The sequence below is a fragment of the Ctenopharyngodon idella genome, chromosome 3, assembly GCF_019924925.1.
Source record: "Ctenopharyngodon idella isolate HZGC_01 chromosome 3, HZGC01, whole genome shotgun sequence".
NCBI classification, from domain to species: Eukaryota; Metazoa; Chordata; class Actinopteri; order Cypriniformes; family Xenocyprididae; genus Ctenopharyngodon; species Ctenopharyngodon idella.
Window position 1 is genome coordinate 13,358,891 of NC_067222.1, and position 21,895 is coordinate 13,380,785.

General features: G+C 36.1%; 1 protein-coding gene across 6 annotated transcripts in view; it reads left to right on the top strand.

Annotated features, from left to right (window-relative positions):
• Positions 1-21,895, top strand: part of LOC127510050 (galactose-specific lectin nattectin-like) — a 97,820-nt gene that overhangs the window by 51,903 nt on the left and 24,022 nt on the right. For 2 of the 6 annotated variants that reach the window (XM_051889560.1, XM_051889559.1), the window contains exons 2-7: positions 6,812-6,893; positions 7,256-7,291; positions 8,246-8,325; positions 8,834-8,968; positions 13,002-13,113; positions 13,411-13,576. In XM_051889560.1, the coding sequence (XP_051745520.1) occupies positions 6,836-6,893; positions 7,256-7,291; positions 8,246-8,325; positions 8,834-8,968; positions 13,002-13,113; positions 13,411-13,469 (480 nt within the window). In that variant the 5' untranslated portion in view covers positions 6,812-6,835 and the 3' untranslated portion in view covers positions 13,470-13,576. Of the gene's footprint in view, positions 1-2,777; positions 2,887-6,811; positions 6,894-7,255; positions 7,292-8,245; positions 8,326-8,833; positions 8,969-13,001; positions 13,114-13,410; positions 13,577-21,895 lie in introns of those variants that run through there. The other 4 variants (XM_051889558.1, XM_051889561.1, XM_051889563.1 and 1 more) reach the window with 4 other exon arrangements.

Below are 21,895 nucleotides of genomic sequence, written 5' to 3' on the forward strand. Positions count from 1 at the left end.
TGTGTTTTGGGACACAGCCTCTGAGGGATAACTTTGAGCTCTGTTAATTTACAGTATATTCCTGGAGGCTACTTGCTCGAAAATGACAAATATTACCCAGAATGCATTGTTTGCTATGGTATATTACTGTTTTAATGGAAAATGGTATGTTATTGTCAGAATTTGGCAGTTTTTTACAGCAAGGTTTAACAGTGAATATGAAAAACTTAAGACAGTTTATATAAGTTGCTCACTAATCTCTTGCATGAAGTCTATTTCAGCTGTTAGCATTGTTAACGCATGATGCCATCTGGAGGTGCACATGCATAAATGTGTGACTGCATGTCTGTAGGCTACTGCGCATGCGTGAAGATGAGACTTAATGTCTGAGAGTCAATTGTGCATGTTTGCAGCCAGATCCTATTGGAATTAATTCAGACCTGAGTGATTTTGTGTGCTTTTGTGTGTTTGTGTGATTGTTTCAATGATTGGAGTGAAAGCTGTTACTGATTGTGAAGTCAAAAGTTAAAGTTTGAGATCTGTGAGGGGAATTCATGGGAACCGATCTCAAGTGTTGCTGCTGCCATTTTATTTCTACTCTTTGACATCTTTGACAGATCAAATCTGTTAGTTACTTTACATAGATAAAATACACTGGAACAGATACTGCTGAATACTTTACATTGAGCCTATAATGAACCATGTGAGACATTTTAAATCTATTCATAATAATATAGACATGAATACAGTTTGACACTGGAAAAATGAAAGCTTTGGTGCTTTTTATTTTTGAAAGTTTTATAATCATTGTCAGTTTCTGCACATATAAAAACTGTAACATGTTAATGATAAAATTACTTTATCACAGCGAATGTAGTCATTAGAAAATCAAACTGTATTTAGATTCGTATGGATATATTATGCTGCTATAGTTATTTAGCTGTAGTGGTTGATAAAGATGAGTGTCATTAGTGTTTGATTTTATGTTATTTTATCCATGTCATATTGTGAGAAATAACAGTATTAAGGCCCATTCACACCATGAACGATGACTATAAAGATATTGATAAAGATATAGTTTTAAAAATCATTCTAACTATTAAAGTATAGTAGTTCACACCACAACTATAACGATAAAACACAAAGAAACAATATTGTCAGAATCACTTTCAGAACATTTTTTCTCTGGCTGATTTGTGTTTTTGATATTGATATTAATATTGCTATTTACCTGTTGCAAAGAAATGTTATTTGCTTGCTTTTACGTTAAAGCCATATAAAGATGCTTGAAATCTGCTTGGAAAGTACCTGCAATACTTAAAGTGGTGTTAATGTAGAAACAAATGTATTTGACTTCCTCTTTTTTTGTAGAACAGCATGAGATGAGCAAAAGTTGTGAAAGTTAGGTTCCTGAACTTTTTTTTGTAACTAACCACAGAGTTTATCGAGAGGATACAGGGGCTGAAGAGAATGTCTTGAAACCACCAGCAGAGATGAGATAAAAGATGAAGATTAGTGCTTAAATGGTGCTACGACTGCTTTATTGACAGCTTTTGTACCTTCTTCTGAGACCTTAGTTTGTCCTACATAAAACCAAAAGCCTTAGTGTAGCCTCATCAGATGAGAAACACAATTTAGATTAACTTTATGCATCAGCATTATTTCAGTGGCCGACATTCATGTGAACATTTACTTTATGGAACCACAAATGAATCTGAAATCTGACCATTTGCACCTCTTCTTTTGAACCTTGTGCAGTTTTAATCTGATTCACTTGCCATTTATCATTTTTACTAAAGTTTCAAGACTGTCCTCATGAAAACCGTCAAATGAAATTACTAGCAAGGGCATGTACCAAACAGGAAGTGGGGCTGTTTTATAGCAACACCTTTGCATATTGACGTTGTAAGTGTCAATGCCACAGTCAACTAAGAATACCATAAAAGTTTAATTATCATGTTATCAAAATCTCCTGGAGGTGTTAAAAACTCACATTTACCTTCAGATTTTTATTTGTTAAAGAGACTGTCCATGTCCTGATCAATGGCTTGTTTAGTGCGACTCAAAATGAGAAATAACTGAATGATGTCTTTGTGTTTAATGCATGAATCTGGAGTAAAAGATTCACACTTGCATGATCAGAATCAGCTTTCTAACTTGTTTTCTGCTGATATTAACTGAGAATCAACATGGCCAAGCAGGACCGGCGTGGGTGGGAGTAGGATCCGTGGTCTGTAACAGATGTACTAACAGCTTTCACCAGCGCAAAACTTTCCAATTTTTTGGAATTGCATTCTCATGCTAATTTATTTAGTATATCTGGCCCTTTTGGTGATTAATGAATTAAGTAAAATGTGAATTGCTATTAATTGAAAGTGTCATCAGGTATTAATTCCTTAACAACATGTACTGATAGTGGACATTAATGTGTTAATGGGTCAAAGACATGTATTTCAGCTTCCAGCTCATTATTAAGTAATATATCATTGTGGTTATGATTATTGTTGACAACCCTACTAATATTACTTATTACTTAACAATTAGTTAATAGTCATACGCCTCAACAAGTAAAATCATTACATAATGATACTGTTGCAAATCATTAGATAATGATTAATTAAAACAGACAACTGAAAGATGAAAAACATGGCTTCGAACAATTGTGGTATTACTTCTGTGGTGTTTTTTCTGAGAGTCATGTGATTTAGAGAGATCAGACATCTCAGTAACATATAGATCCTTTCTGATTGGCTGACATGCATCTTACGTAACATGAGTACACTTATTTAAGCCCACAATGTAGTGGAAAAAGAACACATCAAAAGAATTCAAGAAAACAAGACACATCTCTTATATACTATCCAGCAGAAACACTCAGTTTGCTGTTCGGAACACAGATTTCCTGAGGTTTGACTTTTCTACATTTACATTTATTTCACTTTTAGCCAACTAAAACCCATTTAATAATTTTTGATTCATGGGGCATTCTGGGAATGTTAGTTCTGTTGGAACATTCCCAGAACAGAGCTTAGTTTTTTTTGTTTTTTTTTGTTATTCAGAATGTAGCCTATGTTTTATGTTGTTCGGTGAATTAATGATTCTAAAATGCTCAATGCGGAAGCGCTTAACATGTTTAATGCATTAGACAGTAGCTAATGTTGGAGGATACACCTTATCGATGATGCAAGCAGATGAGCCCAGAATGTGATTAAGTCATTTTGAAAAGTGATTATTTTTGGAAGACTTTTATTTTTGACGGGTGTTGAGGCTGTTGCACGTAGACGTGTGTGTTCAGTCATGTTCGAGAAGGTTACCTCAATGGAAGATTATCGGGGCTTAAGTCGGTTAAAGGATGTAATCACTGTTTTTGTGAACTTTGACCCGTGTTTCAGTTTAAGAGGTTTTTTTTTCTTCGTATTGCTTTTTCCCGTGGATTGCATTAGCTGCTGGAGTGACGCAGTAACACGAGAACTGTTAGTGCATATAAAGTACAAATTTGCTTGATTAGAGACAATTGAAAATATTTGTTACATTTTTTACAGACTTTTGTACTTCTTACGTTTTGATTGAGAAGCAGAGTTATGGATTAATTAGATGCACCTATTACAATTATTTAGGCCGATTACAAATTTTTTTTTTTTTTTTGTAAGTGTGACCTGCCAGCGCTGATTTTTGCCAATTCTGATTTTCTTTCCAACATGTTCTCCAACCAATACGACCATATAGGTCGTTTGTCACTTTCCCGAAATACGACCAGAGGCGCGTTTACTAAAGTTGCGCCCCTGTCGACAACAGGACACTTTTATTTTAATGCATTGTTCCCTTTTATCTGTGTCAGTTTTCGGGCTTCGCGTAGCTCAATTGGCAGAACATTGCAATATGCAATCATGTGATCATGCAATCGTGGGTTCGATCCCAGGGAACGTATGTGCTCATAAAGAATGTATCCACTATAAATCACTAAGGGTAGGTTTAGGGATGGGATGGGTGTAGTCGTTAATAATAATAATAAAAAAAAAAATCAGTTTTGCTAAATTGAAATGGTGTAAAAACTCCACACATTGCATTTAAATGATCCCACATTTTGATTGGTAACGACAGTCGTACGTCATTTCATGACGACAGACGTAACACGACACTGTAATTATTTTTACGCCGGCTAGAGGGCGCATGACTTTAAAACGTAAATATAGGTCGTAATAAGGTGCTTGAAAAACGACCTATAGGGTTTTGGAGGACTGTTTCTTTCTTTCTAAGAACTTTTATTGACAGCATAACAAAAATCTACTTTTCTTCAATGCAAAATTTAATTTTCATAAAATGTTATTAAACATTACAATGTTCTACAGTATGTGCATTGTAAATCTGTTAATCATTCAAACGGTTCCTTGAGCCGCTGTTAAGTTTCCACCGTTGGCATAGAGCCTGGAGTTGTCTCATTCCTGACCAGCCTGTTCTCCTGCCCTAATGTTTGGACCGTGTTCTCACCTGTCTTGTGTTTTGTCTTTTGTTAAAAATATCACCCCCCTGCTCATTCTGCGTCTGGGTCCTTCCTTCTTAGGGCTGTCTCTGTCAGGATTCTATGTATGGACAGGCAAATATGTTGGCTTGTAAATTATACACTACCGGTCAAAAGTTTGGAAACATTACTATTTTTAATGTTTAATAAAGTCTCTTATGCTCATTAAGGCTGCATTTATTTAATAATAAATACAGAAAAAATTATATTGTGAAATATTATTACAATTTAAAATTATGGTTTTCTATTTTAATATACTTTAAAATATAATTTATTTCTGTGATGCAAAGATGAATTTTCAGCATCATTACTCCAGTCTTCAGTGTCACATGATCCTTCAGAAATCATTGTAATATGCTGATTTATTATCAATGTTGGAAACCATTGTGCTGCTTAATATTATTTTATAACCTGTGATTGTAATGATTAGGTCAACAGAGTGAGGATCCATCTGCAGCTTTTATTGAATTTAAGTTGACAGACACAATAATAGTAAGGATGAGACAGTGACAGGCAGTGATCTGGGTAGGCAGCAAACAATCAGATTCCCAAGGCAGGCAGAGATCAGGGCAGGCAGAAAACATACACAATCCAGGAACAGGCAAGGGTCAAGGCAGGCAGCAGAGAATCAGAAACGCGTAACAGTCCAAGGTCAAACACAAGAATACAAAATCCAGGGGAAATGCTCAGAAATGTCAGATAGGGCTAAACAAGACTTCGCATGAAGGTGTGGATGCAAGTGTCTTTAATGTGTGTGTGTGTGTGTGAGTGAGTGATTGTATAATGGGTAGCAGGTGCAGGGTGATCAGTCCAAGGTATGAGGGTAGATGGGAAATGGAGTCCAAATTATGTGTGTAGTCCAGGGTGGAGTGCCCTCTGGTGGCAATGATGGGCACTCTCACTGGTGATCGTGACAGTGATACTTTTTCAGGATTCTTTGATGAATAAAAAGTTAAAAAATATCAGCATTTATTTAAAATAGAAATCTTTTGTAACAATACACTGAAAATTCAGCTTTGCATCACAGAAATAAATTATATTTTAAAGTATATTAAAATAGAAAACCATTGTTTTAAATTGTAATAATATTTCACAATATTATTGTTTTTTCTGTATTTATTATGAAATAAATGCAGCCTTATTGAGCATAAGAGACTTTGTTCAAAAACATTAAAAATAGTAATGTTTCCAAACTTTTGACTGGTAGTGTATATGTGTACAGATGATGTTCAAATAACACTTTTTAGAGCTTACTGTACTTCTCTTTCACCACTTACTTGTGGTGTAAATATAGTAACACTAAAATGAAAAAGCTCCAGTTGGCATGTAATGATGCTTTAAGAATTTTGCTTAAGCTCCCAATGTGGATATGTGCAAGCCAGATGTTTGTATCTAATAATATTCCTACTATGCATGCTTGTCAGCCACCAGCTCAGTCACCTTCCCCGCACTACATTTCCCAGCATCCCTCCTGATCCACACCTGCACCCAGTCAGCTCATCATCTCATTACATGGATTCCTGATTTATCTCCTGTCTTCTGTTCCTTGTGTCGTTTCCCTGGATTCTCCACTCAGCCTGCATCACTGTCTTCACTGCAATACATGGACTGTATTACCACCAGCCAAGTTCACCATCTGCCATTCAGTGACTGTTTCCTCTTACCTGTTTATGTTTTGCCCAGTTCTATAATACCTCCAATAAAGCACTGTTTGTTTGCTGCTCACCTCATCTGCCCTCTTCTGTGTGCGTGACAATGCTGTGTTAAGGAATTATATGTATAACTTCATGTGTTGTCAATACTGGAATTTCTAACTTTACGATACGATACCTACGGTACTAATATTGATATTTGATACCATTCTCAATACCACAGGGGAAAAAACTGCCACAACAATCAGGCCTTAAAATTGTGATTATCAAAAGATAAATATATAACAAGGCTAGAACATGACAATGAGGTATATTTTTACATGAACAAAACCACCTTGAGGTAGTGCACTTGTCATACATAAGGCAATAAAATGCAAAAACAAAAGTACAACCTTTTCTATTTTCAAGTAAAAAAAATAAATAAATAATTTATACAAAGTGTGCGAACAATCCTTAAAGGATTAGTTCACTTCATAATTTCCTGATATTTTACTCACCTCCAAAAACTTTTTAACCACACATGCTCGTCTTGCACTGGCTCTGTGATCCACCAAGTACTATATAAAAACATTGTTTGTACACATTGATCTACTGGTTCTTGTCACAAAAATACAAAACTTTGTAATTATTTATGTATAATTGTGTTTTAAAATCTATGCAGAGTTCCTGTGTTCTTTGAGAAACAATGGCGGTCTGGACTGTCTACCTGTCTCTCTGTCTTCTGGTAGCTTTGAATGCTTCAGGTAAAACTATTATTCCACGTCTCACATCATAACTGTTATTTTAACATGAATTGAAGCACATCTGGGACTCTGTAACGACTGATCAGAAGCAGAAATGATCTAATACAGTATGTGCACCTGAGTTTGTCTCTGAATTATTATGATAATATTCAGACAATAAAACAACAATAATTATCATTGATAATTATCTGATCATTATATCAGCTAAAGTTGTTGATTCATATGAATGTTTTTTTTTTATATTATTAATTTTGACAATAAAATATGCCTGTTAATTTGCAGTGTATATGTATTATTATTAGTAGTAGCACTACTGCTACTAGCAGTTCTGTTTTAAAAATGTGTATTTCTTTCTTTTTAAGTGGAAACCCGTCCTGTTGAAAGTAAACATTGTGGCGGTAAGTCTTCTCTTGTCTTCTACTTCTCTTGTCAGTGTGTATGTATAGTACAGTAAAAAAAAAAAAAACAGTGCATTTCTCCACCTTAACAAGTGTGTGTAACACCAGATGATCATGTTCTCCAGTGTGCTTTAAAAATGTTTTAAAGAGCATCTTAGAAGCTATTTTAAATCCTTTGTTTATTTAAGGTACACTATGTAGCTTTTTTGTTCAAAATAAACAAAATTTAAATAACGAGTCAATACATCATCAATCCTTCTTACAAAACGTGATTCACTGATTCACTATGGTAAGTCTATTATAAGTGTTTATATTTTAGACCTGTCTAAACAGTTTTCTGACATACATCACTCACCTGTGCATGTTTCGTCACATCCGTAAATAGAGAAAAGTTGCTCCGGCCGCTTTGACACGTGTCTGGTGTGGGAGTGGCACAGGTTAGCTGTCACAAGAGCAAGAAAGGAAGAGACGAAGCAGCTGAATCTCCAACCTCTGGGGAATCGCCTGTTTTAAACAAACACTGAACAGAGGAGAGTCTGTTAGAGAAAAGAGGACACAACAGAGCTTGTAATAAAACAAGAACCAACATTAGCTCGGCTTTAGGAGCTGGCGAGAACTGAGGGATCTGAAATGTTGTAAAAGTGATGTGGTGATGATGGAGTTTTTATTACTCGACCGATGAGTGAGGTATTTTATTACAGGACCAGATAGACTGCCATATGTAGCTCTCTAACAGAGTTCACTGTACAGCATCTTTTGTGAAGCGTCGCCTTCATCTCCACAGTCATGCGAAGCCAAAGCACGACCAAAACAATGTTGCATGCCTTTTTGTTTTTTAACCGGTAAAGGGCAAAAAGTTACATAGTGTACCTTTAAATGAAAGTTATTAATTTAATTACATGAAAGGTCATTAACAGTAATAACATAATAACAAACAAAACTTCCATTTAACAGTCTGTAAGGAAGGATGGTCTGCCTTTGGATGCAGATGCTTCAGGTTTTTCAGTTCCCATTACACGTGGGCTGGAGCCGAGGTATGATACATTCAGCTTCTAATATGACATACAAATCATATAAGAATATTCTTGGATTAACTCTGTAAACATCTATGACACCTGTCAGTTATCACAGGAAAGTAATTTCAACTTGTTCCTCAGTTTAAAAACAAAAAATATGTTGACAGTAAAGAAATTACAATGGAGCTCCAGGATGTGAACATACATCCCTGTGATAATACTGAAACATCATAATGGTCTGGAAATACAGACATAACACACTTCATGTTATCATGAGAGGATCACTTAACTTTATCCATGTGAAGTTATATCTAATCTATATACAGTATAACCAGAACCTTTTCTAGAAAAGCAGTCCCACCTCAAATGGCAGATTTTATATTTCACGGGTAAAATAATAAACAAAAAATAAACAGCACAGTGAGTAAACATTATTTCGATGGTAACTGAAGGCATGTCACAGATTTTGGAATGTTAATTTAAAATAACATGTTCTTTGTGTTTGCTCATGTCTCTGCCTCTACAGAAATACTGTTTGTACTATAATGGGAACCTTGCTTCTGTACACAGCCATGAGGAGTACATGTTTATACAGAAGCTGGTTAGACAGACAACTCATGCCACAACACGTGCCTGGATCGGAGGCAGTGATGCTGCTGAGGTAAGCGATTATTTTTTGATCATACTTTCTGTGCTACTGGGCATTTATAATTACATTTACATTAATACTCAAAAACATTTTTCAAAATGCACAAACATAGACGTGTTTTTATTATTTATTTTTGGTCCTCAGTGAAAAAATTTATAAGGAATTTGTTAACACATCCTCATTGGAACATATTGCTGGTTTAAAACCCGTCACAGGGTGTCCGGTAAGAGACTTGGTCAAAGATGGTTGAAATATAGGAGTGACCCGTTTATTTGTCCCCACAACAACTTTTAGCAAAGGTTGAACAGTTGTTTTAGTTGGGTGTATTCAGTATGTGTGTATAAAACAGAAAATACAGAGTAAATATATACATGATAATAACATTATATGTTCTAAACAGAAATACACATGATGAATATTTTAGGGATGTAACGGTATTATCAATATCGTGGTATTGCGATAGCAAAACTGTCTTGATATCATCGTGGTCACACCAGAGATTGTATATTATAGGGAGTTGAGAGGGTCTGTATCCAAAGCCACTGGAAGGCAAGCCTGCAACCTTTAGCCAAAATAGCGTAAACAGCTTTTGTGGGGAAATAGCTAATCATTTAATTAATCGACAGCCTGTTTGCTAATCTTCAGAATGTTTTACGCTAAACAATACTTTTGTTGGGAAGTATATGTAGATTTCAGCTTGATAAAAATGTATTTTTTCAAGAGAAGGCAGACTAGGGAATGTTCCCAGATAGCACACATACGTCTGCAAGACGTCTGTTAAAGATCACTTAATCTGGAAAGCATCTGCTGTTTACAAACATCTGATAGACGTCTTGAAGATGTCAGTTTTACATACATTCTAAATCATAAACATCTTAAAGACATCTTCTAAACGTCTATTTGACATCTGACAGGAAATGTCCTATGGACGTATTGAAGATGAGAACACACACATCAAATAGACGTCTCCGAGATGTACGTGTGCTATCAGGGTTGCGACTGATGTCACTGCCATTACACGATAAGCTGAGAGGTGCCGCACATGATTAAATTAGCCGTTACACTTTCTCCAATGGTAAGAGATACAGACCCTCTCATCTCCCTATTATATACAATCTCTGCTGTATCTTTTACCATTGGAGAAAGCGTAACATCTAACTTAATCATGTGCGGCACCTCTCAGCCTATCGTGTAATGGCAGTGACATCAGTGCCCGCCGTTCAAAACTCCTTCCCTGCGTACCGCCACAGCCGGAGCCTTAGCATTAGCTGTTATGCTTTTTTGGCTAAAGGTTGCAGGATTGCCTTCCAGTGGCTTTGGTCACACGACTGTATGAACCGATATGTCTTCTGGGGAAAAAGTGTTGATTTTTTTCCCTGAACGGAGTGAAGTGGTTACTAGGGTTGGGAACCTAGAACCGGTTCTTATCCAGATCGAAGTGCGAGGGTCGTATCCTTTAATAGAGACATCTCACCTCATGTATATTATAACAATGAATGCACTGAAAAGTAGTGATGGCGAAATGAAGCTTTGCAAAGCACCAAGGCTTTCCCCTCGAGTGTATCGTAAAAAGGTTCATTACTCGAAGCTTTTCAACACGGTGCACACTAATGACATCTTGTGGTCAAAAGGTGGAAAAAACTGCCTTTGCGTCCCAGACGACCCAGCTATTTTTTGAATGTTTCATGTAATAAATCAGTTTGTGCTATGAAAAGCGAATAAAACAATGTAAATTATTATTATACATAAAAAAAGTCTTTCACGTGTCATTTTACTTACACAATTTGAATAAATGAGTCTGAATAAATTTTGGGGGGAAAAATAGGCAAGCTTGGGCATATATTATTAAAATAAATTATTGTCATAGAATGAAGTATGAACTGAGAATACACACAAACTGAACACATGTAAATATTTATTCGTATAATGACATTCTTTTGCTGAAAAGCAAATGACACTTCACATCTGCGCAAGGGTTCACGTTATGTGAATCAGAATACGAAGCAGTCACGTGGTTATGGCAAAACGAATAAAGCTCCGATACAGTGCTTCACTGTGAGATGTTTCGTTTTTTTGATACAAGCTTTGAAGCCTCGGTGTCAAATGTCACATCACTACTGAAAAGCCCTCGCGCTACTCTTACCATGTGTTCACACCACCGAGAGTGGCGAGAGTGGCACGGCGTGTCTTGGATGTTAAGAGCGTCAAGGAGAGTTGAAGTCAGGTCAACTTTATGGTAATGAGCTATGTTCAGCGGCAACCAATCGGAATGTAGAGGTCCTCGCTTGAGAGGATTCTGATTGGTTGCCACAACTTGTCATTTACTTTGACCCTCCCGCCGGCGACGGTTTGTATGCACAGTATGTACTGTACAGCGTTGTTGGCAGGGCAGCCAGGACGAATTTTGATGCTCTCGCCAGCGGCGGTGTGAACGCACAGTTATGCGTCAATGCATTCCTAAATGACAACGATTCGCCCTTGTAGGCTATATTAAACCTTAGACAAAAATAAAATCGCGACATTCAAATCTGCGTTCGTGCTGCCGTTGATCTAGAGAGCAGTTGTTGTGTATAGATAGATATAAACAGCTTATCAAACAATCTTGTCAAACACACAGTATCATTATTTCTGTTACAAATATTCCAATTATCACAGAAGTATACAAAAGTTTATTATTCAGATAAATGTTGATGTCTACGTTACCGATCAAAACAGAATAAATCACCTTTTGAAAGTGCTTCAAATAGGCTAATATATCAATTGCATTGTTACGCCACTAGGTGGCAATAAATTACTGTTAAAACTGTATCACTGTCGGCGCCGATGGCCTCATGGGCAGCGCGCCGACATGTAGCGCCAATGCGCTTCGGGCGACCCGCGTTCCAGTCCGGCTCGTGGTCCTTTCCCGATCCCGTCCCCCCCCTCTCCCACTTCGCTTCCTGTCTAATCACTGTCCTATCATAATAAAGGCAAAAAATGCCAAAAAAAAAAAAAAAAAAAACTGTATCACTGAATCATTCTTTCAGAAACAGTGACTTCTTTATGAATGAACAACGCATTTGTTAATGTTAGTTAATAAAAATACAGCTGTTCATATTGTAAATGTTGAAATTAACGTTAAAGATTAATGAATGCTGTAGAAATGCAGTTCATTATTAGTTAATTAATGTAGTTAACTAATGTTAACTAATGAACCTTTTTGTGAAGTGTTAGTGAATTTGTTGAGATTAGCAGTCTGTTAAACTCGTTTTACAAGTATAATAAACACAAAAGGAGTTGAGTATTGTGCATTCCCCCAATGCACAACACCCGAACAATGAATAAAACTACATGCAACGGAAAAGTTCAGCATCCGCGTCAGCGCTCCGGTGGAGTCGCTTTCAGCTTTGCACTAAGCGCTGTGGGCGGGACGATCGCCTGCACATCGATCTGTGAGCGCTGATTGGCTGCTTTGCTGGATGCTGCGTGTCAATCAATCTCGGTAAAACAGAGAGAGATTTAAATCAAAAGGCATATTATTCTTATGAATATAATGGCCTTTTTTAACACTCAGAATAGTTTAGAACCTGTCCTGGAGTACTGGATGTCTCTCTCATCTAACACACCTGATTCAGCTCATCAGCTCATTAGTAGAGACTGCAAGACCTGAAGTAGGTGTGTCAGATAAGGGAGACATACAAAATGTGCAGTGCTGGGGGTCCTTCAGGACAGGTTTGGGAACCACTGGTTTAGTGCATTGGCAGCCAAGAGATGGGCACCACTGAACCACTCACCATGATTATGTCATGCTCGAGTGTTTGTATTGTGAAACTTAATGTGAAATAGAGATAGTTGAGCAATTTAGCCCTTTCTTAAATATTTTCACATATTCTTTACTGATACCCCTTTCTGTGAAATAATTTCTGTTCATTTCTGTTTAGATTTCTGACATGTTTAAAGTGTTACGGTTACGGTTCATGAGAAATCATCTTTTAGATAATTAAAATTAAGCTATGTAAGCTGTGGACATAAACACAATGTCGTTTTTTTTCTCTTCTGTTCACAGGAGGGAGTTTGGCTCTGGAGTGATGGAACCAAAATGATCTATCAAATATGGTCGCCTGGAAATCCCAGTAATTATCTTGGAAAAGAGCACTGCCTTGAGATGAACTATGGCAGTAAGTAACTTCTGTTAATGCTCATGAAATAACATGATAAATGTTCCATCAATCTGAATTGTGTTAGACCATACATCAGAAGATTAGCAGATATCATATTGTATTTCCAGAAGCTACAAAATAAAAATATCATCACAATGAAAAATGTTTTGTGAATATTTATTGCAAAACATTGTTGCTGACATCAAATACTATTTTTTCTGTCTACCATACTAAATAAACTTAATAAACATTTAGTTTTATTTTTTCAGAATACACAAATGATTAAAAACAACTATTTTTTCTGTCTTGCAACAGATGGCAACTGGAATGATGACAACTGTATTTACAAGAAGCCCTTTGTGTGTGCGTACTGAACCAGCATGTGAAAAAAATCAATGTAGAAGAAACAATCTACTTTGACTCATTTACATTCCATTAGAAATGTTTAATGGAGGCTAATAAATGTTAGAAAAAATGTTAATCTTGTGTGATTGTTTTTTGTGAATAATAAGTAAATAACTCAGTGACACCTGTTAAACAATTTTATAATTTGGGTATCACTCCACAGAATTACTTCCTAATTCTCCCAGCTCTTTCAACCAGACAGCAAGATTTAAAATGCATTAAAACAGTCAGAAATAAAAAGATGATACATAAAAGATTGATATAAAATGCAATTAAAATTTGAAATAAAAACAAGAAAAAATTAAAAGAATAAAAATATGATACATATAAAAAAAAAGTGCAATCAGTTCGGACATAGCACAGTGCTCAATCAGTAAATGCACAGCTAAACAGAAGTGTTTTGAGTCTGGATTTGAATGTGAATACTGTTGGAGCACATCTGATCTCTTCTGGAAGCTGGTTCAGCTGCGGCTGGCGTAACAGCTAAAAGCAGACTCTCCTTGCTTTGAGTGAACCCTTGGTATTTCTAAGTGACTTGATCCTGATGATCTGAATGATCTGTTAGGTCTAAATTCTATGAGCATATCTGCAATGTATTGAGGTCCTAGGCCATTGAGTGATTCATAAACAAGTAACAGTACTTTAAAATAAATTCTAAATGCACCTGGAAGCCAGTGCTTTAGGACCTGAGGACTGGTGTGATGTGTTCATGTTTTCTGGTTCTGCTCAGAATCCTGGCAGCAGCGTTCTGTACGAGCTGCAGCTGTCTTATGGTGTTTTTGGGAAGGCCAGTGAGGAGTCCATTACAATAATCCACCCTGCTGGTGATGAAAGCATGAACAAGTTTCTCTAAGTCTTGACTGGAGACAAAGCATCCAGTTCTTGCAATATTTTTGAGATGATAATATGCTGATTTAGTTATTGTCTTTACATGGCTACTGAAACTCAGGTCTGACTCCAGAATCACACCAAGATTCCTGACTTAATTTTTAGGTCTTTGACCCCTAGAGTGAAGGTATGTGTTCAGTTTGAGAACTTCATCTTTGTTTCCAAACGCAATGACTTCAGTTTTGTCTTTGTTTAACTGAAGGAAGTTTTGGCACATCCAATTTTTAATTTCATCAATGCAAACAAGTAAAATTAAAATGTGAAAAAGTTAGTCACCAAATATATTAATAGCATTCTTATTTTGTGTCTCACCACCAGATCATTATTCAATAAATGTCAAGTATTTACCCTACTTTCTCCTAAACCAAGTAGTCTATATGCTATTTTTTCATATGCTGCAACTTTCCCCAATTCTGTAACAGGGGTGAAACTATGATGTAACCACAGTTTTGCTACAAAATCCATAGTTTAACTATGGTATTTTTGTGGTTATATAAAATACACCAAAAAACGGTGGATTTATGCTTTGTTTCATCATCACTGTCAATTATGTTAACCAGAGAGGCGCGCGCTGTGCCATGCTGTATAGCCAAGTCTCACAGAAAGTGTTTCATGGGAACAATGCGAAATATTACACCTCAAAAAGGAATAGTTTTAGAAATAATTTACAGATACATTATTTTACACTCTGATGAAGTCACATTTCTTTTCTGCTAATCATTGGGAGAGAATATTTTGGTCAAATATTAATTTATATACATTTTAATGGTGTGTAGTGTTAATAGGGGTACCCATGTTTTATGTGTGATAAAATTAGTGTTAAATGTATTATTTTGTAAAAGTGTAAGTGTAATGTGTAATGTAAGTGTAATGTAAAAGTGTTAAATGTATTATTTTTGTAATGAATGTTTTTATTTGTGGTTTATGTGTGGAGTTTGTGTTTAATGTTAATTAAATGTATAGGAATGAGTGGAAATGGGTTAAGTAATGAGTTTATACCTGCTATACATACCTGGTTTGAGGAGTCCCATGGTAGGGGCGGGGTGGAGTCTGGCCTATATAAGAGCAGGCCAGACTCAAACTAATTGCTTGTTTTACCGAGTCGAAGTGAGAGTGCAACTGCGGTGCCTCGAACGAACCTCCAATCACCTGTATATTGTGGATACTTACCTGTATATATTTTTGCTTGGATTATTTCCTCTTTATTTTGCTGTTTGTTGTTTTTTTGGTACTTTGGGTTTTTGTTTTTTCCCCTCTTTTTTCCATCGTTGTTATGCACCTGTATATATATATTTCACCGTTGGACTGTGTATATTTTTGGCACTGTAAATAAATCACACTTGCACAAAAGTGCTATTGCGGGCTGAGCAATCATTTTTAACATCTTTTACAGACATTCACTTCGTCCCCAAGTGAGTGGTGGTTCTCGCTTTATCACAATCCCTGTTCATCACAAGTGCCATTTGTGGACTGAATGTGCATAGAGCACCCTCAGGCTGCCAGTATGAATTGAAAACACAGTGCATCAGAGTAACCAGCTCTCATAATGATTACATTGATGCATTTTGGGTAAAAAAAATTTGAATAAATATTATACTTCTCTATAGAAATCTGACGTAAATGCATTAGAGTCTATCAATATTTTTCCAAATCTGCACAATTTTAAGCTAAAAGCCCTAAGGAACATTGTTTTGTCAAGCATTTTCATGACGACCGTACAGGCGTTTTGAAACACAATTTATTTTTATTGGTCAAGTATTATTGTGATAATTGCAGCAGAATTAACTCATTAGGCCACCTTTCAGGCCCACCTGCAAGTACATTTATTTCTGTATTCATGCGTTCAACTGTTTTTTTCACCCTTATTTATATTTGCAAGAATTCACATTACATTATTTATAATCGTTTCTATATTTCTAGATATCTGCCTGTAAAAAGAATGTGAATTAGCATCAGTTACTTTACGATAGGAGGGATCACCTCCTCCCACATCTATCATATCATCAGTGAAGCTCCTCCCACATCAATCACACTGTTAGTGAAGCTCCTTCCACTATTGATGTTACATTTTATCAATAAATTCAATTAGAATAAGATACTACAGGGTTGTTACCAATCAAATGAAATCAGTATCAACAAAACCCGTCTTTGCACTGCAGAGAAACACAGAAGCTGCATCTGAAGTGGCATTTAGATGTATTTACTCAGACCGTTTATGTTTTGATGTTTTAAAAAATAAAACGTTGATGATATATGAAATGATTTTAAATTTGAAACAATACTTTAAGTATGAAACTAAAACCACCAGTAGGTGCCGTCAAGTCACTGTTAATGAGCGAATTATTGAGTCATTAATTCAACTGATACGTTCAAATGGCTGATCATTTCAGTCATTGAATCATTCATTCACCCGAAATGGAGCAAAACAGGCAATTTTGTGTCTAAAATGCAAGTCAAATGTAAGTAATGTTGTGTTGTATAAAAGCAATAGTGCATTTGCAATCATGCTGAAATTTGGGGAAAACACGACTCTCTTTGTGTGATTGCCTAACTATATCATATGATATAAATTTAAAAGACAAATACTAAATACAGGGGCATTTTTACTGAATTTTAATAGAGTAATACCGCGTTCCAGGCAACCCGTAACCCCTGTTTTTCCAACCTTCTACCCATGAAAGTGCACTGGAACAGCAGTCATACCCGTGACTTCCCACCTGTGAACCCGTACTAGATCGATATACTCTCAGTTCCGCGCTCTGACGTAACATAGCCAGCGAAACAGCAATGGCAGCCCCACGGATGTGGTGTTTATGCAAGTGGTACACAGTGAGAAATAGACTTTAGGACAATATAACGTTGCAATCAAATTAATAATAATAGAACACACGATTATGTATTACAATGTTATGTGTCTGAAACAATAGAAATGATTGTAAATGAGCATAAGCCCCGTACGTCCACCATGCTGGTTTGTTTACATCTAGCTACCACAATTCCTTGAGCTCAGGCAGTTTGGCATGACTTGCCTGGAACGCTACAAAGTCATGAGTCGTGGTTTGAAGTTGTGACTTACGGGCTCAAAAACCTGCCTGGAACGCAGCGTAAGTCATGCAGTGAGAGCAGACTCTCTTAATGCAATTTAACGTAAAGTGAAAAGGCTACATAACACAGTGTAGACTTTCTAGGTGCGTTTTTGTTTGATTTTTGCAAAGTAAGAGACTTGATACTGTCAGATTGAACATAGTTAAAACAACAATTACATATTATCATAGATGGTATATACATTGTGCATCCCTACTTTGAATTTTTTAAATGTACTGAAATGTAATTTTTTTTCCCCCTCTCATTTCAGACCTGATGGAAGAGAGCAAGGAGAGCGAAGAACTGAGTGAAGTGGAGGAGAAACATCATGTCAAACCTGGAGAAAAACATTGGAGTCGCTCAAAGACTAAAAAGACATTTTTAAAGAAAACAAGAGCCAAGAAATCTTTCACCTGTGGAAAGAATCTTGAGCGTCACATGAGAGTTCACACCGGAGAGAAGCCGTTCACATGTGATCAGTGTTGTAAAACATTTCTTAGGGCATCACACCTGAAGACACACCTGAGAGTTCATACGAAGGAGAAGCCACATTCATGTTCTGTGTGTGGAAAGAGTTTTTCACTGCTGTGTAATTTAAAATAACATCAGAAAATTCACACTGGTGTGAGAGAGTACATGTGATTTGAGTGTGGGAAGACATTGAGCAGTTTAAAAGTGCACCAGAGAATTCACACTGGAGAAAAACCTTACAAGTGTTCACACTGTGACAAGAGATTCAGTCAGTCAGGAACACTGAAAACACATGAGAGGATCCACAGCAGAGAGAAGCTGCACACGTGTGATCAGTGTGGAAAGAGTTTCACTATTAAAAGTCACCTGAAGATACACATGAAGATCCATGCAGTGGAGAAACCACATCATCATGTAGGAAACGATGTGATATCTTACAGATTACATGTCAAGCCTGCTCCATCTAGAGTTTCATGAGCAAACTAGTGATTTATAACACAAATCATCTTCATGACATTAAAATAGATCATAATCGTGACACAGCAGTTGTCGAGCAGATTTGATGGGATTAAAATGACTATTGAACTCATCAGTGATCTTGACTTTGAGCTTCACTTTTTATTTCATGTTTGTCTCTCATTTGAAATCTCACATGATTTAATGTTTCTTTTAGACCTGATGGATGTTAACAAGAGAGAAAAAACAGAAGCTAAAAATCTGTCAAAAAACATTTAATGTAAATCAAAGCTGAAGAATCACACGAGGATCCACAGCGGAGAGAAACCTTACACCTGTGATCAATGCGGGAAGAGCTTCTCAGTTCTGAAATCACATCTGTCTTCTCATTCTGAAGAAGAGACCAGAAAACTCACACTGGAGAAAAACCTTTCAATCGTTCAGGAGCTGAAGAAGAGGCCAGAACACTTTTAACAGAGACATGAATCTGAAATTAATTTTAACCTGTTCTTCATTGTTTTTCACAGATCTGTCTCGTTTGTTTTCACTTTTACTTAATTTTTTGTACTTCAAGAAATGATTGATTAAACTCATTACTCATTTTATCAACAACTTATTGTTATTATCCAATTTTATTTTCTGTTGATTCTTCTTGCATCAGGAATAATTTCATAATTATCGGTTATGAAAGCCAAGTATTTCACCACAGCTTTACACAACCAGCAGAAAGAGAGCAGCTGGAATAAAGATAAGCAATGTGTAACACCTTAATTTAGCAATTTCTAGTATTGCATTACTATTGCGTCCTTCTCATGAGCATTTAATAATTTTTGACTTTTTAGTGTGAGTTGAATCTCTTTTTTAGCCCATTTTACCTGTAAAATTAAACCTACTTAATAATTATGCACACCTGAATATAAGGCATTTTTTACTTCCAGCTTTCCTTAACAATTATATATCACTTATAAATGATTAAATACAAAATTAATAGTAGTTATTAAGATTAATGTGGTTTGGAATTGGTAAAATGTGCTTGTAAAAAAAATAAATAAAAAAAATAAAATAAAAAAAATAAAAATATAAACTTGCATAATTATTGTGCATGCACTGTAATACAGATGAACAATGATAAAGTTCGGGTTGCTGAATATACAATCCCTTTTTTCAAAAGCACTTACTGTAAATTATATGATTATAGATTGTAACCTAGATTTGCTGTGTTTGGCAGAAACCTGGCTACAACCAGACGATTACATTACTTTAAATAAGTCCAAACCCCAATATTAGTGTTACAAACACGAGCCTCGTCTGAAAGGCAAAGGGGGAGGTGTTTCTGTAATTTATAGTAATATCTTCAGTATTACTCAAAAGTCTAGTTTCAAATATAATTCTTTTGAAGTGATGGTTCTTTATGTCAGTGGTTCCCAACCACATTCCCAGAGACCCCCCAGTACTGCACATTTTGCATGTTTCCTCAATTAAACACACCTGATTCAGGTCATCAGCTCATTATAGCGACTTCAAGACCTAAAATGGGTGTGTCAGACAAAGGAGACTGTGCACTGTTGAGGGGCCTCCACGAACGTGGTTGGGCACCACTGCTTTATGTAACACTATCTAGTGTAAGTGATAAGTCCCATTTGACATTTGTGCTTGCTACTGTATACAGGCCATCAGGACACCATGCAGACTTTATCAAAGAATTTGCTGATTTTCAATCCAAGTTAGTACTGGCTGCAGATAAAGTTGTAATTGTTGGTGATTTTAACATCCATGTAGATAATGAAAAAGACGCATTGGGATTGGCATTTACAGACATTGTAAACTCTATTGGAGTTAGACAACACGTGTCAGGAACCACTCATTGTTGTAATCATACTTTAGATCTAATATTGTCACATGGAATTGATGTTGTTGTTGTTGAAATTCTGCAGCAGAGCGACAACATCTCAGATCATTATCTAGTCTCACGTACTGTATACTTCATTTAGCCAAGGCTGCAAATCATCTGCAAATCATCTACTTGGCATATTGGCAGATCCTCTTAGAAGAAAACAAACACAACCCTAGGTATTTATTTGATACAGTGGCTAAAATAATGAGAAATAAAGCTCAATAATTAACCCCAGATGTTTCAAAACAGCACAGCTGTAATAACTTTATGAACTTCTTTACTTGCAAGATTGATAACATTAGAGATAAAATTATAACCATGCAACCGTCTACTACAGTATCGCATCAGACAAGAATTAGTTAAATACAGACAGATCTCACATCTATCTTTTTTGGATCCTTCAAATGTTTAATAAATTTTAAATTATGGCTAATATGCCCTTACTAGCCTATATGTTAAGTTAATCATTAATTAAATAGTGTGTTTGTGCCTAACACATGCATAATTGTGGACCCTTAAAGTATCATTTCCATCTCTTGTTTCTTGTTCCTTGACAGACCTAAAGGAAAAGGATTCCCAAACCACATAGAAATGAATGACTGTTGATGAGTATCAAGCACAACCTTGACAGAGACTCAGAAGAAGCTGAAAGAATTGGAGGAGGAAATCAAAAAATTGAGAAATTAGTTATTTTACTGTTGTGGTGAATCAGCAGCCAGCTATCAAACTGTTTGGTGGTTTACTTAGTTTTTACTGTCTTTGCACTTCAAACTGCATTATCATCAACATACACAGTGAATTACACGGAAACAAGTGTTACAACTAACAGTAAACAAATAATAAACTGGTAAACTTTATATCCGTAAATAAACTCAGATGAACTGTAATAAAGTGCTCTCACATTTATTACTGCCGTATCCAGTATCACTCTGGAGACTGTAAGCTGGATCATAAACAGTTTACTGATCTATCCTTGAATAACAACTTTTTAGCACAACCTCTGTTTTGTATTGTCCCTTTGTATTGACATTGGTTCACAAAGCAGTCTGGTGTGAAATGATTCGCGCAGACATAAACGAATTTCGGTAGAGTTGAGGGAGTATTTTCTAAACTTGCGTCACGTCAGTTACACTTTCCGTAAGTTGAACAGGGAAGGAGTAGGATGTGGCGTAAGCTTTGAGAACTGCAAGAGTTTTACACTTTCTTTGTACACTGAATATGGAAGGTGGAAGCTAGATATTTTACTTTATAACTTGTTTAAATATGAATATTTTTTACACAAATACATCACTTTACTTCAGAAGGCCTTTATTAACCCCCCAGAGCTGTGTGAAATATGTTTATGATGGATAGATGTGGATGGAGACACTTTCTTCAGCTCATACTCGTTGATCCCGTTCACTGCTATTGTAAAGCTCAGATGTGGCAGAATAACTTATTAATATTTCTCAGATTGTGTTCATCAGAAAGAAGAAAGTCATATACACCTAGGATGTCTTGAGAGTGAGTAAAGCTTGGGCTAATTTTCATTTCAAAGTGAACTAATCCTTTAAGTGTCTTGCTCAGGGCCACAATAGTGGCAATTCCTGTCAAACTCACAAC